At 43.6% G+C, this 27,703-nt stretch overlaps 2 protein-coding genes across 6 annotated transcripts; both read left to right on the top strand.

Annotated features, from left to right (window-relative positions):
- The first annotated feature begins 634 nt into the window (after window positions 1-634).
- On the top strand, window positions 635-10,146 carry fbxl20 (F-box and leucine-rich repeat protein 20). 2 transcript variants are annotated; one of them, XM_057014258.1, is made up of 15 exons: window positions 635-1,172; window positions 2,817-2,878; window positions 3,429-3,483; window positions 3,623-3,697; window positions 3,784-3,878; window positions 3,957-4,025; window positions 4,108-4,203; window positions 4,289-4,415; window positions 4,835-4,909; window positions 5,123-5,250; window positions 5,332-5,392; window positions 5,691-5,735; window positions 5,810-5,866; window positions 5,961-6,173; window positions 6,916-10,146. In XM_057014258.1, the coding sequence occupies exons 1-15, from the start codon at window positions 1,131-1,133 to the stop codon at window positions 7,021-7,023; spliced, it is 1,308 nt and encodes a 435-aa protein (XP_056870238.1). In that variant the 5' UTR covers window positions 635-1,130; the 3' UTR covers window positions 7,024-10,146. The 2 variants fall into 2 exon arrangements, with proteins under 2 accessions (XP_056870238.1, XP_056870237.1); XM_057014257.1 differs by having other exon boundaries at window positions 662-1,172; window positions 5,120-5,250.
- An 888-nt stretch (window positions 10,147-11,034) lies between these two features.
- LOC130514611 (SH3 and cysteine-rich domain-containing protein 2-like) lies at window positions 11,035-26,924 on the top strand. Of its 4 annotated transcripts, none has more exons than XM_057014262.1 (12): window positions 11,035-11,056; window positions 17,627-17,785; window positions 17,863-17,975; window positions 18,905-18,999; window positions 19,704-19,788; window positions 21,161-21,276; window positions 21,817-21,889; window positions 21,990-22,084; window positions 22,182-22,270; window positions 23,583-23,634; window positions 24,394-24,531; window positions 24,966-26,924. In XM_057014262.1, the coding sequence occupies exons 2-12, from the start codon at window positions 17,712-17,714 to the stop codon at window positions 25,062-25,064; spliced, it is 1,029 nt and encodes a 342-aa protein (XP_056870242.1). In that variant the 5' UTR covers window positions 11,035-11,056; window positions 17,627-17,711; the 3' UTR covers window positions 25,065-26,924. The 4 variants fall into 4 exon arrangements, with proteins under 4 accessions (XP_056870242.1, XP_056870240.1, XP_056870241.1 ...); XM_057014261.1 differs by lacking the exon at window positions 11,035-11,056 and adding an exon at window positions 11,894-12,535; XM_057014260.1 differs by having other exon boundaries at window positions 17,627-17,975.
- Window positions 26,925-27,703: the final 779 nt, after the last annotated feature.

Genomic DNA, 27,703 nt, shown 5'->3' with positions numbered 1-27,703 from the left:
GTTTGAAAGACCAGAGACTAGGTTTGTGACATCAGAATGATGCACAATTGGACAATATGAGTTACATCAGTGTTGTGAAACTTTCTTTATAGGTATTGCACGTTTTATAACACATAGCTTACCGCTTGTGTTTAGGAATAAGATGAATATAAACGGTTGCTGATAAATACGCATCGTTTTATAACGTTGCCTGCTCTGCATGATGATTGGATCTGTTGTCCAACGGGGGCGTGGTCAACTAAAACCAGGAAGTGGCGTTTCAACACAAATAATACCTTTCTCCATGCACGTTTCCTAACAATAATAACATATTAGTCAACATTGCTATTGATTACTGCTCATTTGAAAGGGTAGTGTGTGATTGGGTGGTCAACAGATCTTACATAGCGTCTTTGTAGAACAAAAAACTAAAAATGAAAATGAATTAAAAGGAAACACATTCATGTAATTTAAACTTATTTTATTTGGGATAGGCTACAGATGGAATTAGCTATATACACAATAACACATGAAGTCATTTAAAATGCATTAGTGTTAGACGATTCTCATCCCAATGCATCAAATTTATAACAAATACAATCCAAGTTATATCAATTTTTTTTCCGGAAGGTGTCGTTTTAGCAAAGAAAACATTTCGACAAGCTGACTTTTTAAAAATTTAGTTTGGTTGTTTTCCTACTGAAACAAAATTAAAAAGAGAGCGAGAGAGAAAGAAGCCCTGCTGGTTGTTGCTAAATGCTCAGCCACTAAGGAAGTTGGCTCGTCGACGACAGAGTCAAAGGCTTCGGGATATTTATTCATTTTAAAACGAGGTGTAGGAGCAGCTCCATATAAGCCCTTCGGTTGCTACTCCTGACACGCTATTGTGTTGTGTGTGGACAGAAGCTGTGCAGGGGGAGGTTGAGGAGAAGAGGCCGAACGGAGCCGATAAGAGACCTGGCTGCTTCCCGTAGCCCACTTTCATCAGACAGAGGAGGGCTTTCCGTCTGTTACAGGGAGAAATCGGCTACATCGCCACCCCAGATGCTACCAAGGAGATGGTAGCATGGTAGTCGAGGAGCAAAAGCACCCGTTTCTGCGTCTGCTTTCAACGAATACGGAATTAATCGAGTCCGTAAGCAGTGTCCGACATGGGGAAGGAGGTAAACGGTGTTCCACGGAGCCGGTTTGAGGTGAGTTGACCACAGATGAGAACTGACAGTTATTGGCACACGTTGCGGATAACATTAAAAACACTACAGTCGAGTCTGTGTGGCAATCGGCGTTGTTTTTCTTTGTAAAACGGCGTTTTTAGCCAGGCTGTAGCCGCAGGTTCCGCAGTCCATGGTTGGGATTAGGTCAAAGGCTCGTGTATTTTACAAACAACACACACAACAGACCCCGTGTTTATTGCCCCAAACGCCAAAGTCGACATGTTTTGCGTGCTCCAGCGGTAAAGGGACGGTTTCTTGAAAGCTCTTTAAATGCCGTCCTCGTTTTCCTGTGCGCCGTCAAAACAAAGAGGCTACGCGGAGCACAGCTCCGACAGCGACACGGGCCTCTTCTCCACTCAGCAACTTGCTGACCCAACTTTCCGAAGGAGACCAGTGGTTCTAACCCCCCACATATTTGCTCGGGTGAAGTTTTGTTTGCTTTTGACACGCCATTTGTCGGGTTAATGAGGCAGATTGTGGAGCCATGGCCGCTGCAGTTGTGGGGGCCTCTCGGTCCCGGCTGCTATGTTCACCCCGTGTTGGGGACCGCACTGTCAACAAATGGACCCGGGCTGCCATAATCCACCGTAACCTGTTGTAGCTCTGGAAGCGCTTTCCCTTAACACACAGGCACGATGCTGCTGTATTTGCCATCAACTTTGTTCCGCAGCCATAACTGTGGCTGAATATTTCGGAGGAAACTTGGCCGGTGATGTGTGTGTGTGTGTGTGTGGTCGGTGACATTGGTGACTCTGTCGTCTGCGCCACTTGCGGGGTTTAATCCCCTGACGGAATGGGATTTGTGCGTGGTTTTATTTATTTTTAACGGTGCAACAGCTGACGACTCAAAGATTCAGGCCATTACCTTCTGGACCGACAGCTGCACCGGAGCCGTTGGTCAAGCCAGCTGCATTTGCCTGCAAAGTTGTCCGGAAGTTGTGCAAGATTTTCTTTTCAAAATAAGTGTGAATGAGTAGGAGTAGTTTATTAAAGTTCTTTATCAAAACTGCTAATATCATTCGAATGATCTAGTAAGTAACAGATTTTAATGTTTGTAATGCAACATTTTTCGACCCCTCTGGAACAATTATTGTTTTAAAAGTTAGTTTGGAGTACTTTAGAATACTTCAGATTTGGCAAACATTTTTCGGAATGCAAAAGGGAGCACTGTGTGGCTGTGGACCGCAAAATATCTGATTCATTGGAAATCTGCCGAGATTATTTCGCCATAATTTAATTTCATGGAACATGACAGCCTTTGATTGATTAATCTTTTAAATCATGTCATTAGATTTTCAGGTCTTCTTTAGTCCATGCATTAGTGCATTATCTGGGGCAAAGTTATCATAAATCTTACATGGAAATGATTCCAGTGAATTTGTAAGTGAACAAAATTAAACAAAATAAGGAAAAATAACCCAGAGAAAAGCACAGTTCATTAGTTCAAAGTACAAAGTCTTGTCTTGTGGAGAAGACTCAGAACCCCACTCCCCATGACAACTTATCATTTGTTGATGAGATTGTAACAATTTAGTGTTGCTTTCATGAGTGAGGTGAGGGTTTGAAGGCAGCGCCCTGCCTATGATGAAACCGTGGCTCTGACTGTCTTCTGCACCTTTTCAGATGTTCGCCAACAGTGATGAGGCGGTCATTAATAAGAAGTTACCCAAAGAGCTGCTGCTACGGTGAGTGACGGTTCAGTCAGAGAGCCATCCCTCAGCACATCCCTCCACAGAATAAATGGATATTTGACCCAGCACTTTCATCGCTCGGATGGTTTGATTCTAGAATTATCTTGCTTTGATAAAGCATTTCTATAAGGGGTAAAAAATACCACAGCCCATAAGAAGACAAGAATTGAAAGCCATAAATCAAGCTAGGCTTTCCTGCGACTGCTGACTCTGCTGCTTGGCCAGACTCATCATCCTGATTTGTGAGGCTAGCAGCCATCGCAGCCCATCTTCAGCACTAATTTAGTTTTCGCTGCATTGGTGCATTATAGCTTTCCACCAGTTTTTGGCAGAGGCGGATATTCTCCTTTTAGGACAGGACTCTGTGTAAATATGTCTCACCTGTGCAAACGGAGCAAACGCAGCTCTGTTGCTTCTGTCACTCAAAGGCAATATTAGCACAGTGAGCAGAAGCGTGGCTGAGCGGGGGTCAGACTTTAATACAAAGAGGAAGCTTCTAGCAGCAGTGGTCAGGGTCTCTGAACCATCCCTGTCTGTCTTCCAGAATCTTCTCCTTTCTGGATGTGGTGACCCTCTGCCGCTGTGCCCAGGTTTCACGGGTGAGTCTGTGTTCACATGTGTATTCATGTGTGTGAGACTGTGTGTTTGCTGTGCTTTTAGTGTGTCTGTGTGTGTGTGTTTATATATCTGAGATAATTCTGGATCATAAAGGTGTGAATTTTCTCATCCTACTCTCAGTCCTGGAATGTTCTGGCCTTGGACGGCAGCAACTGGCAACGAATTGACCTTTTTGACTTTCAGAGGGACATCGAGGTGATTAAAAACATCTTGCTGCCTTCCTCTTTTTCTAGAATTGACTTTTAACATGTCCCGCTGAGTGTATTTGTAATTTGCTGCAGGGTCGCGTTGTGGAGAATATCTCCAAGCGCTGTGGCGGGTTCCTGAGGAAACTGAGTCTGCGGGGTTGCCTCGGAGTGGGTGACAGTGCCCTGAGGTGAGATTTGGGAAAATTGGGAATGGCTGAAGTGCCCGCTCAGACTGGCTCTATGCATGTCCTGTTTTTCCCCTCTAGGACGTTTGCACAGAACTGCAGGAACATTGAGCTTCTGAGTTTAAATGGCTGCACAAAGATTACCGACAGGTACGGGAACTGTTACGCAGGTCAAACGTATAAAAAATTGCTGTGCCAGCTGCAAAACTCTCACGGTCTTTCTCTTTTGCAGCACGTGTAATAGCCTCAGTAAGTTCTGTCCAAAGTTGAAGCACCTAGACCTCGCCTCTTGTACCTCAATCACTAACCTGTCACTTAAAGCTCTCAGGTGAGAAAGGTCACGCAGTGACCTCGTGTGATAACGTTATTGAATGTCTGATGGTGTGTTTTGCTCACCACTCTCCTCCTGCCAGTGAGGGTTGTCCCCTGTTGGAGCAGCTCAACATCTCCTGGTGTGATCAGGTCACCAAGGATGGCATCCAGGCACTGGTGCGGTCCTGCCCTGGACTCAAAGGCCTTTTCCTCAAAGGATGCACTCAGGTTGGATTCCTTTATACCTGCAGAGCTGATGATGTTGACTCTTGATTAGCTGTTAACCTTGAACTAATTAGTGTTTGGATTGCTTCAGTGTTACTGTTGCAATATCTCAGAGATTGCAATCACATGAGTTGGGAAATGGGGCAATATAGTGAAACGTCATCGGTTCAATGCCCCAGGTCATTTTCTGTTTGAAAGCACTGATATTGTGTAGCTTTATTGGAAGAAGTCTTTCTGCTATATTGAGCAATTTTAAGAATTAGTAACAACTGAGGTTTTTTTCAAAATAACTAAAGTATTTAATTTTGGTTGTAATGCTAAATGTCTGCATGTGCTTCAGTTCGGTAACGCATCTTTTTATAATGTTTTTAACAACTGTACGTTCCCATTATTTAAAATAACTGTATTTTGGCCTTCCACAGCTTGAGGATGAGGCTCTGAAACATATCGGGGCTCACTGCCCAGAGTTGGTCACGCTGAACTTGCAGACATGCTCAGTAAGTCCAACATTTAGCTATTTATTGGAGCTGTAGAATTAATGTGTGGGGTCATTCATCATCTGTCCCTGTCTCCTGGTTCTTGTCTCTGGTGTTCCACATCCTCCTGTTTTACTCTCAGAAGTGCATGTTTGTGCAAACCAAGCAGTCAATTTGTTATGTCTTCCCGCAGTGACCCCACAAACGTGTACTTTGTCTTTGTGTAAACAGCAGATCACAGATGAGGGACTCATCACCATTTGCCGGGGTTGTCACCGCCTGCAGTCTCTGTGTGTGTCGGGCTGTGCCAACATCACAGATGCCATCCTGCACGCCCTGGGACAGAATTGTCCTCGACTCAGGTAAATTGATGAGAATTTTCTCTCCACGCTTTTCTGTAAAGTGACTCCCTGGATAAAAAAATGTCTTTACTCTGCTTTCAGAATATTAGAAGTCGCTCGCTGCTCTCAGCTTACAGATGTGGGCTTCACTACATTAGCAAGGGTGCGTGTGTCCTTTACCTTTTGGTTTCAAGCCGAGACAAAGAAACAGCTAAAAGTTGAGATTGTTGAGAAGAAATATTCCTCTGCCTACAAGCACAAGTAGGATTAAGGCCCTGAGCATAAGGAAATATTTCACTGACATGATGTGATAATGTACCACACATTCTGTGAGATTTTGCTTTGTCTTGCATTTCAACCTGCATCAAAGTGAGATTATGTAATCGTGTATTCTACCTGTTAAGGCCTATTAATGAACAAATGTTTGCATTTCTCTCCTCTGTATCTTATTTCATTTTCAGAATTGTCATGAGCTTGAAAAGATGGATTTAGAAGAATGTGTTCAGGTAAAAAACCCTCAAATAGTGTTTGCACAACTCTTGAGTGGAGGCAGTAGTGTTAATGCTTGTTTTGGTCCCAGATCACAGATGGAACTCTCATACAATTGTCCATCCACTGCCCTCGTTTGCAAGTCCTGGTGAGCGTGCGTCCGCCCGTTAAACACATTTTGTTCTTGTAGGTTTGATGAGCACATGCAGTTGACTAATGAAGCTGAAACTGTGTTCCTGCAGAGCTTGTCTCACTGCGAGCTGATCACTGATGATGGCATCAGACATCTTGGCAGCGGCCCCTGTGCCCATGATCGCCTGGAGGTGATCGAACTGGACAACTGCCCCCTGATCACAGACGCTTCTCTGGAGCACCTGAAGAGCTGCCATAGTCTGGATCGCATCGAGCTCTACGACTGCCAACAGATTACCCGGGCCGGCATCAAGAGACTAAGGGTGAGCAACGAAGCATCAGTTTTGCATACTGTGCTGGTTAGTTTTGAAATTTTAGATCGTATATGATCCAATACCTAAATGATACATTAGCCTACGATGTAGAGATGAGTTTTATCACTTGAAACGCACTATTCCCTCTCATGTAAAACCCTTTGAAATTTGCCAAACATCACATTAAATGTGTAGCATTGACATGGTCTCCAGATATGTGACTGTAGCCCTTTGTAATACAGTGGGATCTCTACTAACAAACGTCTCTACATGCAAAATTTTCAGGTTACAAAACATCTCAATGGGAAAATATTTCCTCTTGTTACGAAAGATGTATTTGTTACATGTTTTGATGCATTTTTATGATTTATAAAAAAAATTATGTCCAAATTTTTGGGGGCTTGGAACAGATTAGGGCATTTACATGGAAAACGCGTCTCTACTTACGTAATTTTCAGGTTACAAAACAACTTCCGGAACCAATTAATTTCGTAAGTAGAGGTCCCACTGTACTGCTCTCACAATGGCCAACAGGGGGCACCAGAATGCTAAAACGGATGTGAGTGCACAGAAAAACAATCTTATCGACGTCGTGTTTTGATTTGTTTTCTTAATTATTTTTGTGTTAATTCAGGGTTTCAGGTTTGAACCATATTTAGTAGCTTGCAGGTTGTAGAAAATCACATCTATGTGTAATTTGAGCACTTGTATGATCCTCATGCCGACATGTGTTGTCTTTTCCCTTCAACAGACCCATCTGCCTAACATCAAAGTGCACGCATATTTTGCTCCCGTCACTCCGCCCCCCTCCGTTGGAGGCAGCCGTCAGAGGTTTTGCCGCTGCTGTGTCCTGCTATGATGTAAAGACAATGACCTTCCCCCAAATGTTCTTTGTACACTCTCCACAGCCTGTAATTTGACTCCCAACCTGCTGCGGCCCCTATGAGCCCCCCTGCCACAGAGTACACGCTGGTGTTCCGCCCCATTTGGAGCTGCAAAGAGAGGGAGACGGAGAGCACGACATATTCCCCAAAACATTCCCACATCGCTCCACCACTCATACAATACATGCACAGCAGGCTTTAACAGGAGGTCATTTGCAGAGGTGTACGCAGAGACTAACGCAGAATGTCAGCACATTCCTGCTCTGTGTCTGTGGACAAACCGGCATTACAGAAGAGGGTCGGTTCAGTTGGGTCAGATATATAAACTAAATGGTTACACGACAGAAAAAGACCAGCCATACACGATAAACCAAGACCTTTGTTGTTGCCAACAAAACAAATCTTTGAATATCAATAAAAAAAAGCTCTAATCTGTGACACAAGTTCCCCATATTGAAGCTCACCTTACTGCTACCTCCAGACAGGAACTGCACTTGAGTAAGACCTCTTTGTTGTGTAAGCTGTTTGTACCAAACAGTGATGCGCGATGTTCCTACGCCCCCAGCACACTGCACATGAAGCCTCGGAAACCCAATTTTGTGTTGATAGTTTTTTCTTTTTTAAAGAGTACTTGCAGCTATTTGCACTCGCAGTGAAGCATCACAATTTGAGTCATTTTACTACCCACACCAATACACACCCTCACTTACACACAGCTACACCTGCACCCTGACTTCTTGTCTCTCCAAGTTACAGTAGAACGCTTCAATATACCGAAGGATAAGAGGTTAAATATTTTTTCTAAAGATGGACACCAGTTGAGACTTAAAGTGGTGACTCTACAATGCCAAATGAAGCATGTAACACTTCTATTTTTTTTTCTAAAGTCAAACTGTAAATACTTGAGGACTGTTTCGTTCTGAGAATCAAAGCCAGCTAAAGACAGTACGGTGGAACAGAGATTGATGCCGGCCGTTTTTTTGAGGGAACCATGGCGACGTTCACGCCGGAACTCCTCACAGTCCGACCGCTCAGAAATCTGGATTGGATGGATTCTGCTGTGCTGGCTGTCACCTGCTTCACGGAGGGGAAACGGTCTGATATCACTATGTAAATTTGTGCTATCAGACCAGGGTGAAGGAAAGAAAAAACCCAGTTGAAACAATCAAAGTACATCAATTTTTCAGTTGGTTCATTTTCATTTAGTCACTCTTTTTTCGTGCGTGGGTGGTGGTTGATGACACGGGGTGTGAACTACTCACAACACTGGGGCGGGGGGGTCAGGTTGGATACTTTTGCAGCACCTGAGATTCCTCAACTGAGGCCTTGCGGAGGAAGAAGGGACAGATTATTGCACCCTTTCACCTCTGACCTTTGTCTCTTTTGGCCTCCACAAGAGGCAACGATTAGATCCGACGGTGGATGTCAGCAGAACTGTGAGCGTACAGCTCTGAACTGCTGATGGATCCGAACACAGTGGAGGGCTATGATGTACTTGAGCTCACCGCTGTATAAAGTATTGAAGCCGTTCTTTATGGGTTCTCTCCTGCACTTGCACCTGCTTTACTGTGTGTCTCTTGTTTTATTTTATGTGTGTGTGTCCTTCTGATCGGTCTTTAGCTCTCTTGTTACATTTCTGTTTTGGTGTGGTTTGGAAAAGCCCTGCTTTGTGTTTGAAGTAATGAGCTCAGTGTCTCTAAGTTGAACTTGAGTCTTCTCCCAGTCCTTCGTATTGATCAGATTATGTTTGTGCTTTTATTAAGAGTTTAGTGTTACTTCAAGTCCTGAGTGTCACCTTTGTCCAGGGCAAGCATCAGCACCAGAGCAGTTGTTAGAATTTGAGTTGGATATCTTTCCAGGATGACATGTGTGTATGATACAGGTTTACTTATTGAATGTTTCCATCGAGGAGAATTTCTCAGGATGGCTGTTAAAGACGTTGAGTTTGGCTTTCACAGAATCTGATTTCTTTCACCCATAGAAGTGCTTTTCTTTTTCATTTTCATGCCTTGAACCCCCCCCCACAATTCTCTTTTCCATAATAATGTGCCCTGTCCAAACACACAAAGCAAAACAGAAAGGGATAAACCCAGCATGAAATGTTGATCTCTTTCAACTGCCCCATTTCGGCTTGAGGCACACACTAAAACAAGGAGTGATGGTTTTAGTCACTTTATGATTTGAGAGCAGCTGGCAAGACAATACAAGCGATGATAAACGCAGTGTAATCCAGTCTCCCCATTTGGGTTTAAGGAGGATTGTGGAACAATAAGGAGTACAAGTGACAGAGTAATGTACAGACCACTTTGCTCCAAGGTTAAAAATATTACCTAGAAGTGAAAAGGGAAATATTGTTAGATTCAGGCTGGAAATCTGCTCAACAGACCCACTCCGAGTCGTTATTCTGCAGTGTGTGGCTGGGTTTAGATCAGTGGTGCAACTACTGTGTTTTAAAGCAAAGCACTTTAGTTGAAAACATTGAGTGAATCATGTATATTAAGTCAACCTTCTGGATTTTTTTTTTTCATTTATAACAGAAAAGCCTGTTGTCAATCGTTTTAGGCTACATACACTACAAAGGATATGGGGCTTAATTGCGTCTCCTTGCATCAAATGCCTGATCGACCAGTCACGTTATACAAGAGTCAGCCATTGCCATTGATTTTGTTGTTGACACACACATTTGGTCCCAAACCTGAGGGAGGATTAGGGCAGAATGAGTGTTCAGATTGTCACCTGGGAAATTTCAAAAACGATCTTGACAATGACTGTAGCTCATATATTTACTGTAAATTTTCTTCTTTTTTTTTACAATTAACTGATATAAATGAATATGTACTTATAAATAAAAAATATACCTATATTATTAAGACTGCCCCGTTATCCGCGCTTTGTATGCCGTGTGTATGAACATGTTGAACCAGCAGGTGGCAGCAATGAGCCAGTTAAACGCTGTTCAAGCTTCAGCTCGGCTCCATTAATCTGTCCTGTCACATTTACTTGAAAACATCCAAAGATAACAAAAGCGGTGTGAGCTGTAGAAAATAAATACATAAAAATAAAAGCGAGCGCACACACTCCTATTGTAAACACAAAAATGAGATGTCTAAATGGATGGAAAGATGGTATTTTTTAGTATTCTTTATGTGAACAACCAGGTCTCTCATTAGCGGCTGTGATGACTTGTCAGTGGGACTGGAGCCTGAAACTTCTCATAGATATAGTGGTGCCAAACCCATCTTAAGTTTTAAAGATGGATAATATGATCTTGAAACCAATCCTGGACTGGATAAAAAGCCACATTCTGCGGTTCAAAACTGACCACCAGGGCTCGATTCTCCCTCCACTCTAAAAAGCTGCAGAATTTTGATTTGACTAAAACTGATGAAGAAATGATGAGTGTTCCAGGTGGGCGCCTTAATTATGATAAAATCTTGAATGGTTTTATTTAAGTACCGTAGTTAAAGTGGTAAATAGGCTCACACCTCATCTGCAAAGCTGTGGAAATAAAACGTGAATTTTCAGAGAATAGAGCCCAGAATAGCCTCCCCATAGAAGTGCGATGAATCTGACTTGAGATGTATGGCCAGAACCATTTGAGTCTGTCACCTTTTGACGCTAACACGTTTTCAAGGTGTGGTCCACAATACTGAGGCATCCACTTGGGTTCAGACGTACAGAAAATAGCCAAAGGATTGGCAGTCAAAGGTCAGACTATATATACTGTGTTTATGTGAAGGTATTTAAACCTGTCTGAGGTAAATGCATACGAACACTGTTCAGGGCATCTCAGCTGGAAGAGAGGCAGCTTTTGTCCTCTGACTCCAACATAACGACTGCTGTCAAAGCTGGGATTTATCTGCCGCCGTGTGGGATTAATTTTGTTCCTCTCATCCTTCAACCGTTTCCCAGCCTCTAAACCACCGAGAGAGCAACGCTTTTCATCCCTGTTTTAGTCTTCATTTTTAGCTGCCGTGTTCCGGTACCTGGGGTGTCGCAGGATGAAAGGTGGGTGGTGCACAGGGAGGGAATTTAAATGCTTTCCTCCTTGAGCAGTTCTCTATATCGTGATTTTATTTGAAGATGGATATAGCCCCACTAAAATGTTTTTTGCCTATTTTTGACAGCAAATGCCTTCATGCTACATTTGACTTGGCTTTTTGTTCACAGAGTATGTGTTTTTTCTGCTCTCTGCTGTAGCCTTGGTCTGAATGGAGCAGTAATTAAGGTCATAGCAGGGCTATTCTCCTTCTGTCTATCCTATATTAGCACAACCCGCCCACACGGCAGCAGCAAACCTGCTCACAAACTTTGATGTCAAACTTGTCCGATTTGTTAGATTTTCTTTTCCCCTTGTCCCCCAGCGTTGCAGTGTTTTTGCTTTTATGCGGACCAAATGTTCCTGTGTGTCACAACATCAGGTAAACGCAGGCCTGGGGCATCTGTCTCCTTTCTCTCTGTTCTATACTCTCAATTGGAATTCACCTCAGAATGCAGATAAGCCCCGATAGGAAATGAGATTGCAGTTTGAAGTCAGAGGCACCAATCCTCTGGCCTTATTCAAGCTGCTTTCTACAAATAACACCAACCCTGTCCCTGATGCAACTCCCAATCTGTGCAGCACACACACACACACACACACACACACACACACACACACACACACACACACACACACACACACACACACACACACTGCTTTTAAATTAATTGGATCTTTATTTTAACAGAAGGACGGAAAAAGAACGTTGCCTTTTATTAGGCGCCTTATCTCCAGAGGAGGATTGTTCTGTGTTCGGTTCTAGAATGAAACCCCGCCCTCAGTCGTGGATCCTTCTTGCCAGAGTAATAGAGTTGTAAACGAAGATGCCCCAATCACGCACGCCGGGATCACGGGGAGGTGTGCCTCGCCTTGAGCTTAAATTAGAGTCCGTGCACAGTGGAGAATTATTGTTGGGTCCGGATTTACAACACCTCACTGCGTTCTCCAGCAGCGCAGTTTTCCACAGCTTCAAGTTAGGTTGATATTTTAACTCCCAGGCTTTAATGGCAGCTGCCAGGCGGGATTGTGCCACACTGGAGCTTTTCCGTGCGCGTCAACGGGCAAAAAGATCAGCGGTTTCCTCCTGTTACTGACTGCGCGTCCCAGCTTTGCTTAAGAATAGCTGCTGTGTGTAAGAGAGCGTGTGGTTAGAATTCTTTAGGTAACATTCAAGCTTGCAACTGGTGTGTGGAGCGCAAACAGCCGCCGACCTCGCCGCGCGCACAGGTCCATGTGATGTGGATATGTAGCCTACTGCACAGCTGTAATGGATTAAGATGGGCATCTCCTAACTACTGGACACAGTTTGTGCAACATTTTTGCTTGGTTGAGCGTCTCCTTTCACCTCCTTATCAATGATGACGGAGAACAATGAGATGGAGAGCGGCGAGGCGCAGCTGCAGCGCTCCCCGAGCACCGCGTCCATCCAACCCATGCCATCCAAGGCGAGTACCCGCAGCTCTGAGCACCTTAAACTATCCTACATTCTCACCCGAGCACGATCATCGTAAATTGTTGCTTACATCCTGCTCAAATTCCACTAAACACGTCAAATTAGAGAGTCCAGTTGAACTTCGCAGAACTGTGGAGCCAACAAGAAAAGTCTGTTGCGTCTGTAACTTGGTTTAGTTTTATACGATTCTTGATGTATTAGTGTTTTGTTTTATTTCATTGTGATAACAGCACTTTAGCTTTGTAGTCTCTGCTGACGTCACTGTGTAATCTCATGCGTAAGGATTGATGTCACTCTGTCTACCATATTTTTTCTCTGCGCGCGCATCCCCCCAAAATGTAAATACTGATCAGTTACTTTAACAGTTCTGATATCATATACTGATGAATTAACAGACCTTTGATTTTTTTGAACACTTTATTCGATGTTCCAGCTGCCGTGTCGTTGTTTTGTCGTCTCTCTCCGCACACAAACACGTTGCTGACTGCAGCTCAGATGATTAGTTGTCGTCTCTGTGTGCAATTATGAAGTTTAAAGTGAAAGTGGGACGAGTCCATTGTCCCTGTCTGTGGTTGATTCCGTCTGGTTTATGCTGCAGTTCATCTTCACATCATTAGTGCCATATCATGACCATTTACACCACAAACGAGTCGGATCTTTAACATTCGGATGACCAGTTCTTTGACCTTCTCTTGGGATAATCAGTTTTTCCAACATAAAACATCATTTTCAATATCCAATAATCCAGATTATGAGGCGTGGTGTCCTCCTCTCTTTCTAACACGCCAGTGTTGTCCCCAGAATCTCAAACGACTGAAATTATATGACATTAAAAACAATCTGCCACAGGGCGTAAGTTTTTGGTTCTAATTAAAACTTAATCCGTTCCATGACTCCGTGGTGTTTTAATTAGATGAGGATGACAGGAAGAGACAGAGATGCTCTGCTGCTCCACTAAATCCTTATCAGAAATCAGGAACATGAAGGTCACGCCTGCTCATTTTCGGGCTGCTCTCAACAACATCATATCTTTTGTCAGAAACATGAGCGATGGAGCAGATGATACCAGAGGAGCAATCAGCAGCAAATCGCCTCCCTGGATGTGGAGAGTGGTGTCATTGTGAAGAGTGCTGGCTGCTTTGGGAGGCTTTCTTTGAGAGAATAACAGATTTTATTCACAGCGAACACACAAAAGGAGTCTGAAGATTGAGATGTAAAGACCGGTGGGAATACAGCGCACTGTATATTTGTGAGATTTTGTCTCTTTGCCCGTAAGGATGACACGATTCATCCTCATATCCCCTGTGGATTCTTCACTCAGTGTGAACACTTAAGCACACAGCCGGCTGAGTGATGCGAGGTGACCAGCTCCGTCTTTGGTGTGAAATTCCAAACTTGTCACAGCTTTAAAAGCTAAATGACAAGTTAGTGCATTTTGCGTGTTAGGTTTGGAGGGGTTTAGATATTTTACTGTTACTTCTGACCGCACAGGGAAATTTGGTTGGATGTTTTAATCCATTTCTAAATGTGATGGCTTAGAATATGCGAATAACAAAGCACAGTTGCACCGACTTTGTTTACGCTCAGCCTTGTTCACAAATTAAGGCTAAATTAGGCTGAATAACTTTAGGAGTGAAGCAGGGATTAGTTTAGCTTTTCTTGATAGGCCTACGCTTCATCCTGTGTTTACCGATTTAAAACATTACAGGAAATTGGTTCAAAACAGTGCTGCGACAGTGTAGTTTCCAATAAGCAAGACAACATAACAAACATGACTCCCATTCAGTAAGTCTAATGGGAGACGCTGGCAGCTACACTATGTTTTTCTTTTCAGCAGCACCTTTTAATGTAGCCACGCTAACTTGTTCAATCGAGACGCTGGTGGTTAAAAGTTGGAAAGTTCACGCGGTCAGATGTTTCAGCCTGTTAAGTTCCTGCCAAGTTTACAGAGAGTTGTTTTTGGAATATTCCATTTGAAAGCACAGAACTCAGGCACACATCTATCAGAAACATTGATGTATTTCTGTCCCGTACCCATGAATCTTGTGTCGTCCTCCATCAACACAGCTGCTTGTTTAACTGAAACCCGAAACAAGAGACGCTGACGGCATCAAAGATGACACAAGGGTGTCTGATCCGCTAAATTTATGCACGTGTTTCAAGCGTAACTAATTGTCTACAGGCTACGAATGGATGGTTTCTGGTGTCAGAACTGTCACCTTCTAGAAAGCGTACCGCTGAGTTAACCCACAGGCCAATTCAAGTGATGCAGAAGAGCCAGAAGCTGAGTAGGACGCACATAGTGGTCCAAGGGTCTAATTAATTAATGTCACACCTTCGGTGCTGAGATACTTATTGATGTGACACTAGAGGGAAATGTGTGATCTTATGGGAATAATGAATCCTAGAAGGCCGTAGCATCACTGCATTTACCTAGGAATGAAAGAAAACAGGGATTATCAGCTGCCACTTATTACAGCAAAGTGCTAGGATGAAGGTATTAATGACTGCAGCGCGATGGAGTGGTTCACAACCACAGGGAGAGGTGAAAATGATATGCGCCGCGCGTCCGTGCTGGTACCACGTGTGTATGTGCACATGCCGTAGGAACAGAATGATAGTAACAGCCTGCGATTATGCTCCTCTTATCTCTTATTCAGAGCGGTCATCTTCTCGGCTGCCATATGTAATATCTTTAGTCAGAAGTGGGAACATTTGCACATGAAAACAGTTCAGTTTGTCTTCCTAATGATAACAGAAGCTGTTTGCAGACTCTATACAATGATTTTTTTACCCGTATTTCTTTATTGTAGTTCCATTTTAAAGGTATTTTTACTTCTTGGGCCACCGTCTCTTCATACGAGCGGCCTTATATACACTTATAGAATGTTCTGGTCTCAGGAGGTTTAATCTGGGTTGTGCTTTTCACTGACAAACTTTATCACCCACAGCAATGTCTGAAACATTACAACAAGGTCAGACACAGTGACGTTCACCGCGGCAGAAAAGAATAGAATTGGGCACACTTTTTTAGAGAGAACAGACTAACTCTAGAGAAAATGTTAGAGGAAATGAAATGGACCAAATAAAATATAGCATCGTTCCACCTGGGCTGAACATTACAGTAATGTAATTGGCTAATGCTGACGTCTGAGAGCGGACTGTCAAAGCGTGCCCTTTAAAGCTTCCAAATGACAGTTACTGCTGCGATGTGAAGCGGTATCTACATGGGGAGCGTTTTAATATAGTGTATGCTCGTGCATGTTGCGTGCCCAAGCAAACTCTTTGTTCTTCAGTCTGGACCTCCAGGATGGCAACAACATCCCTCATATACCTCAGTTTGGCTCCTCGTCCCTTTAAACTGTAATGGAACCACGCTGGATGAAAGGAAAAGCATTTTTATGACAGCATATGTCCCCCCACCTTGATGTCCCTCTGTTAAATAGTAATATTAGAGTTCTGCATGCGAGACCATGATAATATAACTTTAGGGAGAGAGCTCAAAGAAAAACTGCAAGAGCTTGATTGTTGCTGCCACGTCTGCGGATTTATCCAAGCAACAGAAAAAAGCCATCATGATTTCTTGGTAGAGAACTTTGTTCCTTTCCAAACTACAGCTAAAGGAAAGACAACAGCCGTTATGGGAAGTCTACCCCTTTCACTCATCAGTGACCAAAAAATACCTCACGATACAGTCATGGATCAGAACGTACTGATCAATAATTCCGATAAGGCTTTTGCTCAGAAGTATGGCGCACTAATGTTGGAAGCTGATGGGAATGATTTTTGTTTGACGCACGCTGACAGATGATTAGATTAGCTGTAAATGAGACACGTGCCCTGGCTGGAGCTGTGAGATGGCAGCACTCATCTGGCTGAAGGGGCTCAACTCAAATGTGATGAAGAACCCAGAACAGAGACATATATGTCAAAGCCCTGTGCTGCGTCACCGTGTCACAGTTCCTGCTGAGGCATTCATAAAGATTACTCGACAGAGTCTGAAAGTTTCATCAAGCTTTTGAAACATTTCCATGTCTACTTTAATAGGTCAATTCTAAGAGTATGTTGCTATGACAACACATGCTGTGATGGAGACACAAAGTTGCCCGCCTCATCAGTGCTGAACGTACATGTCTAGGAACTTGTTTTGGGTTCAAGCACCATAAATAACTCCTTTTTTTGATTCTCTTTCATGGACACAGCATTGAATTTGCTCTGAATTGCACAAATAATCTTTTACACTGCGTCTCTCTCACACAATCAAAAGTAGACAAAGCGTTTTCATATCTTATTCCCCGGCACAGCGAGCTGTAAACAGAATGTCCCAATAAGGTCATTATGTTTGGCGCAGAGCAGAGCAAGCGCAGAGCGGCAGGTAGACAAAGCACATGCATGCAGAGCGTCTGTGTCTTACTGATCATTTGTCTGTGTGTCCACCGCTAATGTTAATCCATTCTTCCCTGAAGACTTGGCCACAAACCCCCGCCACCGCTGCACGTCAGAGTAATGAATGGCCGCCTATCCTCCGGGAAACTAGCATCATCATCTGCGCGCAGAGCCGGAGGGAATGTCAGGAAACGTGCATTTATCTAGCCAATCAATGTGAGATGGCCGCAGACGGCACAATTTACAGACTTGACAGCAGCTGATGCTGCGTTTACTCATTTGTTTGGCCTCCATCATGAGATTGATTGACTCTTTATGTTGCTGCAAAGCTGCAGCATCAATTGCTCCCACGAGGAGATCTGAAAATAGTTGTTACTGCCATGTTTCCTGTGTCTGCCAAGGACTTACCTTTTAATCACAACACTGCTCTGTGTAAGCCGTATCTTTTTGCCCGTGCTCAAAGGGAACATGTTGTTTTGCAATTAATGTGTTGTTTCCTTGTGAGGCGATATTAGATTTTATGAGTCTCCCATTGCCTTCATGGTACAGATGAGAGGAGAGTGTTGATTTTATAGATGTTGGGATATTGCTTATTTTGTCCTGAGGGTGTGTTGGACGTTTGTTATTACTCCCAGATGTGGCGCGCTATTCTTGATTGTCTTTTTGTGACCTTTTTTCTTTCTCTCCGCCAATGCAGCTCCAGCAACTCAAGCGCTCGCTCTCCTTTAAGACCATGATGCGCAGCAAAAGTGTGGAGAACTTCTTCCAGAGGTCCTTCAGCGATGCTCGCATGCCTCCGGATTTCATCACTGACCCACCACCTCCTTCTCCTCCGCTTCTGCCCGGTTCTCCTCTTGTAAACAACCGCTCGCCATCCATTTCTCCGTCTGTCAGCCCCAACCCCTCCATCTCATCCCACTCCCCTTCTCTCAGCCTGTCTCCGTCACTGCCCGCCAAGCCTCCCCACCCCCAGATCACCCACTGCTTCCAGGACCACGTCTTTCGCAAACCCACCAACTGTCAGCACTGCATGAACACGATAGTGGGTAAGGAGCCTCATTCTACTTCCTAGATCCGCATTCATTCATTCATTTAGCTTTTGATATTTAAAATCTGAGCTTTCAGTGCTCATGTGTTTATGTGTTTATTTCAGTGTTTATGTACTACATAACACAAGTGAATTAAATTACACCTTAATGGTGTTTGTTAAAGTGAGAACCTCTAAAGTAATTAGCGGCTGTGTTTTATGACCACAATTAATATTTTGAGGGAAAGAAAACAGGTAATAAATACAGCACAGGCGCTCCCTAAACAGGAGCAACATCAAAACACTTTTCACACGTGTTCCAACATCTTTAGGAGCTTTTTTAATCAAGTCCTTGTGCCTGTTGATGTTTATAAGTTTGAGGAAACTGTTATTGACTGTGTTTCATGTGTAAGAGCCTGATGAGATGAAATAGTGTTGTCCAGCCTGTCTGTTCTGCACAAACTCAGCCTCTGGGACCCCTTTTCTCTTCAGAAACACACCTTTGTTATTAAGTCGCTGTGTTTGTTGAGTTGCTCTTTGTGATCCCCTCTATGAAAACTTCAATGAGATTCTTGGTTGTGGAGGAGAAAAAAGATTCAACCTTTGAGTTGTAACATATAGAAAATAAAATGAAATGTAGAGAAAACTCAATCCTCAGTTGGGTTCATATCACTTCTTATCACTAAGACAAATATGAAATAAACCAAACAGCTGTATGCCAGATTGGCTTTTAATTGAAATCGGCCCTGCTGGGTTGAAATCTCTGCAGTTTGCTATAGAAGGGGAGACGTCAGTTATGAATCTGTCTCTGCTGTCAGCGCCACAGTGGGTTGATGAAGTTTGGACAGCTCTTTATTACTTCTCTACCTTTGTTCATCAACACTTTTCTCGTCTTGCCAGCTGTGCGCGGCCTCCTCCATCTAAATCATCTGCTCTCCTTCTCTGCAGGGAACTCCAAACAGGCTCTGCGTTGTAAAACATGCAAGATAGCTGCTCACCTTTGGTGCACGTCCGAACTGTCGCAGCAGCCATGTCATGGGAAGGTGCAGATAAGCTTATGTTGTATTATTCACTCGTCTGGATATATAAGCTGTCAAAATTCATATTTGTTACATTAGGTGGGAGACCACAGCGTGTATTATTCACCCTGCTGAAAAGCAAGTGGTTTCATGTGGATAGTTTGGGCTCGTATTCTAGCGTTAGCATAAAATAAATGGAATCACCATTGTTAGGCTGACCCTGTCTGAGACAAGGGAGTGACAGGGAGGTCAGTAGGCAAACAACATCTCCCCGCACTCCTCATCATAATAGCACCTGCTGCCTTTGAGCTACTGTCTCTCTCTGTCTCTCTCTCTCTCTCTTTTTCTCTCTCCAATATAATATGACAATATGAGCGGCTCATTTGCCAGGCAAAGATAAACGGAGTCATAGCTGAAAACACTTGCTGTGTTTAATTTACTGTGAAATAACAGGCGTGTGGACGTACAGTCACATGTCCGCTGTAAGTGGCTGATCGATTTCATTGTTCCGACAGCAAAGGATCTTTTAAATTCAAAATTAGTTTGTTTGTTTGTTTGTGTATTGGGGGTCTCACAGCTACCAGTGTTTCGTTCTGATTCAGTAATTTCAAATGAGGCTTTTAAAGTCCTTAAGGCACCACATGGAGCCACTTTCTTCCAGAAGCTCAGCCTATAAACAGGAAGTAATGGAGGCTTAAAATATTCTCCTTTCTCCTCTCATCCATTAGTCTGGAGCGTTCAAGCGAAACTTTAGCTCACCAATGCTCATCAATGACCAATTGTCTGTCGTCAAGGAAGTCCAGCCGAGCCAAGGTGAGCAGACTCCAAATGTGCATGCACGTTATTATTTCCATGTGCGCTTTGGTCTTGTGGTTATTTTAAGCTTTCTGAGACTGTCATAAAGCTGTCCAGTACACCTGGTGTATGTGGACCATGAAATAGAAAAATCCAGAGAGGATGAACAAATTCATTCTCTCTTGGGGGCTGCTGGATGGGCAGCACCTGCAAAGAACATGAAATAAATATTTATAAGTTCCAGCGTTTCTGTTTCTGATCTGTACGGTGTATCGTTGGCCTGATGCACAGTACGAATTTATTGTCTGGCCCTAGTGCTTGAATGTTTAAAGCTTAATAAACAATTACAGTCACCTCTTTTCTGTTTAGTCTGAGTCATAATTAGCTCCCAGTGACATAACGATCACTCATATTTCACATAGAAGATGCTTGAAAACAGATCAGATCCATAAAAAGTCCAACCGGTCACATTTGGTTGTTTCTACTGTTGGAGCTGGTTAACGTTAAATGTAGCTGTAGCTCCTCTGTTTTGCTTGAGTTGGTGTCACTTCCATGTATTCTTTCTCGATCAGGTTAGAAACGATAAAGCAATCAGCTCAGACCGCTGGTCAGCTGAGAGTGAAATCAGAAAAAATTGCAATTAAATATCCAATTGGTCCTGACGTATTCTACAAATAATTTATGTAATACTGTTTAGAATTCCCCACAAACCTGTCAGGGGAAAAGCAGTAGAAGATGGATGAATGGATGGTTTATAAATCATTAAAATGTCATTTAGTCTTGAAAGTTTTAAGAAGTCTTACATTTACTTAACCTGTTTATTCTAAAAAGGCCATCTATCAAAGTAAATACTTATTAAAGAAGAGTATTTATCAGTATCTGCATCACACTTCAGTTCAAAGCAGCTTTGTCGGCTCTGAAATATCCGCTCAAGCTGCAGAATTTCTGTTTTCAGCGTTCCTGTTGAATTTTTCACCAATGTCATGAGCGTACAAAGACTTTCATCACGTGTGTGTATATGGATGGATGTAGAGGGAAGACCAGCACTACCATATTTCAGCTCTCCCTGCAGCTGCACTGCAGCTGTGCCATGGTTCTCTAAATAAGACTCATCTCTCACCAGTGCATCACAGAGTTACTGGAATGTCTTGGTATCTTTTTAACTGTTGGCTGCCGCCCTCTAAAAGCTCTTAACTGGGTCAGTCAGGTTCAGGAATGGTTCCTGCAGACTGGCACAGTGATAATTAAGGGTGTGTGGACCTGTGTCCCTGCATGAGTTGTTTTAACCATATTTCTAAGTAAAGTAAACAAAGGATGGTGGGCGTGTGTGTGTGTGTGGGGGGGAGGGCACATCACTTGTTCATGCCTGCACGTTTGACTTTGATTTTAGAGACGGCGCGGATACGTGTGGACCCAGTGTACGCTGCCTTGCGCTATGGGACGTCCTTGGCGCAGATGAGCCGCTCCAGTTTTGGCAGTTTGTCTGAGTCACCCACTCGCAGTGTGGTATGATGTCATCGTGCACCCATTACCCGGGGGTGGAGGACAGCGGGGTCCTTCAACATTTGCAGTAGTTTGAGCTGCTTCTAACAGCCCTGACCGCCAAAAATGCCCCTTTTCCGCCGTATCTGTAAAGGAAGTGCAGCCATCAGTCCTGAAGCGAAAGATAAACTGTCAGAAATCAAAGCCAAAAGAGTTCAAGAGATTATCGTCGAAAACACAAAACTGTGTTTTAAATCCTCTCACTCAAGGTCGTTGTGTTAGTCCAGTAGTTAAACCCCACTCAGCAGATAGTGAAGTTTGACGCGAGTGCTGGGGCGTATGGTGAGTATAATGGATGATGCTGGTCCCTGTGTCCCTCTCTGTTCCTTAAACGGTATATAGGTCATGTTTGTAAGTCAGTTTACGTAGGCTGAGAATTACTGAGACACGCGCTGTGGCGACTGATTTAGGGCAGGATTGTTTTAAAAAGGGAAAAAGCTCACTCTCCAAGCATTTTATACTCACCTGTTACCTGTTATTTTACCTATTTTCTGTTGTGATAAGGGGGAGGGGGGTGAGGAGAGTGAGCAGAGGAGACAGTTCAGCGTGGAGGAGGAGCACAGTCAAGAGGCAGCAGGTAAACACCCTCACGTATCCATGTGGACGCACACATGTCCATGTCTGGTAGGTCCATATGTCTGCTTCCACACAAGCAGGAATGTTCTTTCCCCCCGCAGCTCCAGATGCTGCTGTCTGCAGCACCGACGCTGAGAAAGAAGAAGAAGAGCCCGGCACACAAGCTCAGACTGCTGCGGAGGAGAGCAGCGTGAAGGTACGGCCTGTTTTAATCAACCTGTGCCAACACGAACAACACGTTGGGCTGCTCACAATATTCTACCTCAGTTCCTCCGCTGTCTTCCTGTATCCAGGTGCCCAAGCGCATTGAAGTCCACTCTATTCACACCTATGTAGCACTCTACAGGTTTCTGCCTCAGGAACAGAATGACCTGGAACTTCAGTGAGTAAAAGATAAAGAGAGCTTGTTCCAAAATGTGTGTGCCCATATTGGTCTTCATGGATGTGTCATTCTGTTTTTTTTCCTAACGTACATGCATGCACTTGCTTTGTCTGTTTTTTCCCCTCTGTGTTTTGCCCCACTTGTTGTTCTGGCGAAACTGTCTGCACCATCTGCAGAGGACAGTGATGAGGTGCCCTTAAGGACAACTAATAATAAACGCAAAGGCCATCATTGCTGTCCCTTTGTGGCACTAGAAACTGAGCTGTGTCCCCAACAGGGTGAGAGATGAAAGAACATGAGGAGAGATGGCATGAACGTGGCAGGGTTGTTATACAGACGATGGGAGACCCAGGCACAGCCAGAAATATCCACATGTAGAAGCAAGACCTCTAAAATAGGGCAAGGAAGGGGTAGAACTAGCACTAAAAAGGGGGTAAAGGATGTGAGGGCTCATTTTGAAAATGCAGATAATCAATTTTTCTTCATACATATTAGGAATTAACGGGTATCTTGTTTCACTGTGGCAATTGTATCTTAATGATTTAATAAACACATGTATCACAATTCTCTGTGCTAGATCGTTTGTACAGCTTTGGATCGGCACATGATACACACATATGTTAGATTCCATCAATCATAAATTCACTTTTGTTCAGTGTGCAAATAAGAGAAAGATGTCAAGCCTGTGTCCTAGTAAAAGCTAGAAAATTACACATCTAACAAAATCACCCCAAGATTTATTCTTGTCATAGCACCAAACAACGAAAAATGAATAAATCAATGAAACACACTTCTCCCGCATGAGATTACCGGCATAAATATTAAGAATAAAGAGTCGTTAGAAGCGACATTCTGGAGACACAATGTGCAGGAATATAATAAGGGCAGCTTTTCGTCTGTGTGTTTTTGGGACAGAGGCGCTTTGCATACATGGGTAATTCTCATGAAGCACAAGCATCATTAGCATGCAGACCAGGTTTGCTACAGAACAGGTTCCACCTTCATCATCGCTTCAAGCATCACAGGGTCATTTTCCACGTGGACCTTTCTATCTTGTCGGTCGAGAGACACGCGTTTGTTCACATTTTGACCTCCGCAGCTGTAGATACAACAGCTTCATGTGACAGCCTGATAAAGCTATCTGTCCCTGCTCTGGCTCTACTGTTTCTGTCTTTCATTGTTCACCACGCTCAACCAATTCATCTCCACCCTCTGCTCACGTCTTATCTTCTGTCCACTTCACCTCCACCCCTCCATCACCTCCCGCTTGCACTCCTTTTTTACATCTTCTCTTTTGTCTTCTGTCCTTCAGTCCTGGCGATCGAGTGCAGGTCATTGATGACTCTAATGAAGAGTGGTGGAAGGTGGGTAATAAATCGTTTGCTAACATCTACATGTCTTGCGTTCTTGTGTTTTTAATGTGTGTTTGCGTGTGTGTGCGTGTGCATATGTGTGTGTGTGTGTGTGTGTCTTTAAATTAAGCTATTATTGTGTAACACCTGCTCCATATTTGCATGTCATAAACATGCAGGCTGCTTTAGACAGAAATAGAACATAATTTTCTCTGGAAATGATTGAACTTCACTAATGTCTCCTCCACAAAGGGCTCTTTATTGAGTCAGCTTCATTTGCTCCCAATGAAAATGTGTGTGTGTGTGTGTGGGGGGGGGGGGGGGGGGGGGTTGCATGTGTGTGCATGTGTGTATAAGAGGAAAGAAAGATGCTCTCAGACTGAGTGTAAGAGCAGAACAGAATGTTTATCACTCTGTATTTAGCTGAAGCAAAACAGCAATGATTAAGTACCGCTGCTTAAAACAAGCTTTAAATTGTGTGTAATTTATGAAATGTGGGCTTATTACTAAAATAAAGTGTGTTGGACCTGTGTAAAAGAGGTACCTGTGTTAAACTGTGTTTGCTCCACGTAATATCACTCAATGAAACGTCTTTCTGTGTTAAAAGGTGAAGAAATATTAGCTTTTTAAGGTGTTTTAATGTTTATGATATTCATAGTTGTAATAACATTTCACATTCATTAATGAGGATGAATTTTGAACTAAATGCGTGAAAGTCCACCCGTAACGTTTAAAATGTCGCCTGATTGTGTTGTTTGCTGTGACTCTCAGGGTAAGAGTGGGGACAGAGTTGGATTCTTCCCATCCAATTTTGTGCAGAGGGTTCGCCCAGGAGAGCGTGTGTGGAGGGTTGTCCAGGGTCTGCCAGGCAACCGAGAGAGAGGACATATGGCCGTGAGAGAATCGCAGGCACGCATATGTCATAATTCCTTCACTCATTCTCATCATGTTGACAAAATTTTGAAAATCACCTCTGAAAATAGCTGCTCATTTTCTTTTGATCAAATAATCAGTTTAGTCATTCATCTTCTATTAGTCGAATAATCGTTGGCGCTCTAGTTCCTGATGAAAGGGTTTCATCTATTTGCGGTATTAATCCTGAGCCCAGTGGCAGGGGGTTGGAGTCGGTCCCAGCCATCAGTGGGGGAACGCTTCGTGCATCCTGGCTGTGGGGTGCTCATCAAAGGCCTGGAAGGCCACATCATTCCCGTCATTATCTACTGTCTTTTAACAGGTTTCACATGTTCCTAGAGAGATGTGAAGGATTGTTCTCGGGTCTTTCTGGGTAATGATGAATATGTCTTGGATATTCCCTCAGTGGAGCAACTCTCTGTTCTCCTCAGATCTGCGTGGGGAAGTTAGAAGATGGTGAGACGTTTCTGAAACTGAGCAGCGGGAAGAAGAGAGGACTGGTTCCAGCCGACTCCATAGAGGAGATCTGAGCAGCCACCGCTCTCCTTCCACTGCAACCTTCTGATGGGATTCACCGTCATCATACCATCTCCATTTCCCATTTAGCACAAAGAACTCTAAAACAGTCCATCAAACAGGCAGACTGGCCACTCTCCCGATGGGCACGTAGTGTCTGGACCGACCCATTCCCCAAGTCTACTGTTGCTTTTGTTCTCTGTGTAAATTTGTTTAGATACTGTAGGTCATGGAAACACAAGTTAAGATGGTTTAAATGTGCTTTCTGGATGTCACTTTTATGACGTAACCTGTAGAAAGAACAAGTCTCATTTTTCAGTCTACTCACGCTTTTTTCCCCTCATCCTTATCTGTGAGCACCGGGACCCTGGTCTTTCACGTTGGGCAACTTTCACCATGAGGAAACCTGCCAAGGTCAAACACTGCCAGGAAGAGAAAGCCAGCGACAATCAGGCAGGACGCAGAGCGACATGGAAGCAATCCTCACAATCTAAAAATCCCCAACAGGGTCGGCCGGAGGCACAACCACACTCGCTACCATGAGACTGCTGAAATCAGAAGCCTTTCAAAAGGAAATTGGAGGAACTGAAACTTTTTTTACCTCCATTTCTGTTCAAGCTACTAACAGAGAAGTTTCAGTTCAAAATCTCTCTTCAACAGGTGAAATGACCCTCTCAGATATCGGAGCATCCTATCACCTTTGACCTCTTCCGTTTCATCTCTTTGAGGTGAAATTCAGCTGATCAAATTCAAATGTGCACATCTATTAAAAGCGAGAACATTGATCCTCATGTGAAACAGACACGGTGACATGCAGAAGCCTCCCTCCCCCTCACCTGACAGTTCTCGGGAGTATAAAAGGATTAGTTTCTCTATAGGCTTGCGGATCGGCCGCAGGGGATGTTGCAAGTGTTGCGCAGCATTTTAACACGACTTCACCAGAGCTGGAACCGTCTAAAAGATATCGTTGCCAAGCTATCAAGGCAAAAAAAAAAAAAACAACAAAAAGAAGACGTGTCTGACTGAGACAGGGGCTTTATCCGACAGCACGGCAAAGGAATCAGAAAAAAAGAAGGGAGAGAGGAGGAGGCGACGCAAGTGCAGTGACTCAGGGCGTGCATGCAGGTAGTGTTGTCCCCCATGGGTTCACAAGTCATCATCGATCAAATGTCAGCCTGTCCTCCTCCGCTTCACTTCACCTCACTTTATTGATGTGACTCGTCAGATATGACATAAAGTGAAAACATTTTCTTCTGCTTTGTAAGTACTCATCCAATGTTTCGGCTCCTTCGGTTCGTGCTTCCCTTCTTGCTTTGTCGCTGTATTTCCTTGAAAGGAAGTGACACGCAGTCATGACAAGTTGTGCGCCATCAGTAGATTCAGAGATCTTGTGGAAGTTATTAAAGTCATTGTTTAACCAGATGTAAAGGCTTCAGAGATTGTAAAGAAAAACCTGGTTTAGCGAGAGCCATAGCCATTTTTTGCGTCCTCTAAATAAAATGATAGCAATGCATCCTTTGCAGTAGGTATCTCCTTTTCTAGTGGCTACAGTTATCTCCTTCCATTTCAGCACAAAGACCCTCGGGCCCGTCACTTGTCTTTGATGTTATGTCTGAAAAGAAACATTGTGGGTGGAATTAAACTTTAATTAATAAGCAGCAATCCTGGAGAAAACAAAATACCAGAACTGGAGTTATGATTTAATCCTGTCACGTGTCTTGCTTTGCACCAATTGTATGTAAGTCATGTTCAAACCTATATGAATATAATGTAGATTAAATGCTTGGATGTGCTCTGACTGCAGAATAATTGGGTGACCCTGTACTTCAATAAAGGTCTCAATTTCTGTGCCTGTCTTTGCACAGACCGTCGCAGGAGCTGCTGCATATATTCGTGCTTTATGACATGTGATCCGGGTGCATGAAGCTCTCGGAGAGTTTTTCCCTCGCGAGCATCTCAATGAGGTGGCTTTAAGGGCAGATTTCAGTTCACTCCATGAACTAAACACCATCAAAACCCAATCTATTGCACAGAAGAATATCAGGGAAACGCCTGAAGCACCCACGGAAATATCACTCAGTAATACGGCTGCAGCGAGAGCCATTTAGCTCTTTTATTTAAATGCAAATAGCTAAACCAACCCGATCATGCAGACTTCATTGTCTCTCTCTGTGTGTTCGCAGCAGCTTCATGGGAGTTTTCTAGGTACATGAAACTGAGGTTTTAAAATGTATATCTCAAATAAAATGGTCATTTTAATCTAATTTCCCAAGTATTATGGTCAAGTAAGTGAACACCTGACAGTCTGCTCTTGATGCCTTATAATGTAGTTATAATGCAGTTATTGCAGTCATATCTTTTTCCTGGGTTTGGTATTTCTCGCTGCAAATCACAAGGATCACTGCCACTGTTGCTCTTTCGTGTCTTCTTCCCTTTTTAAAGGTTCGGCTGTAAATCTGGCTTCAGCTGAACAATAGTGGCGTCTTGACAGATGGGATGAAGCAGCAGAGTTTCACCACTAATACTTGTTGCTGTACCTCCATTATCACTCGCCATTGCTGCCCATCTGCTGTGACTCACAGGACTGCCAGTCCTCTCAAGATGAGGCAACTTTGCCAGTGTGGGAAGAGCGTTGTTCAAGAATGTCTTCTGA

This window comes from Takifugu flavidus, chromosome 18 (assembly GCF_003711565.1).
Source record: "Takifugu flavidus isolate HTHZ2018 chromosome 18, ASM371156v2, whole genome shotgun sequence".
Lineage (NCBI taxonomy): Eukaryota > Metazoa > Chordata > Actinopteri > Tetraodontiformes > Tetraodontidae > Takifugu > Takifugu flavidus.
The sequence above is the reverse complement of the archived record's forward strand: the minus strand, read 5'-3'. Positions and strand labels throughout refer to the sequence as shown.

Coding starts and splice junctions, on each gene's coding strand:
- fbxl20 (XM_057014257.1), top strand. CDS start 1,131: ATGGGGAAGGAGGTAAACGGTGTTCCACGGAGCCGGTTTGAG. Junction 5,867..5,960: donor GCCCTCGTTTGCAAGTCCTG/GTGAGCGTGCGT, acceptor GTGTTCCTGCAG/AGCTTGTCTCACTGCGAGCT. Junction 6,174..6,915: donor CCGGCATCAAGAGACTAAGG/GTGAGCAACGAA, acceptor TCCCTTCAACAG/ACCCATCTGCCTAACATCAA.
- LOC130514611 (XM_057014259.1), top strand. CDS start 12,446: ATGATGACGGAGAACAATGAGATGGAGAGCGGCGAGGCGCAGCTGCAG. Junction 17,976..18,904: donor CTGCATGAACACGATAGTGG/GTAAGGAGCCTC, acceptor CCTTCTCTGCAG/GGAACTCCAAACAGGCTCTG. Junction 23,635..24,393: donor CTAATGAAGAGTGGTGGAAG/GTGGGTAATAAA, acceptor TGTGACTCTCAG/GGTAAGAGTGGGGACAGAGT.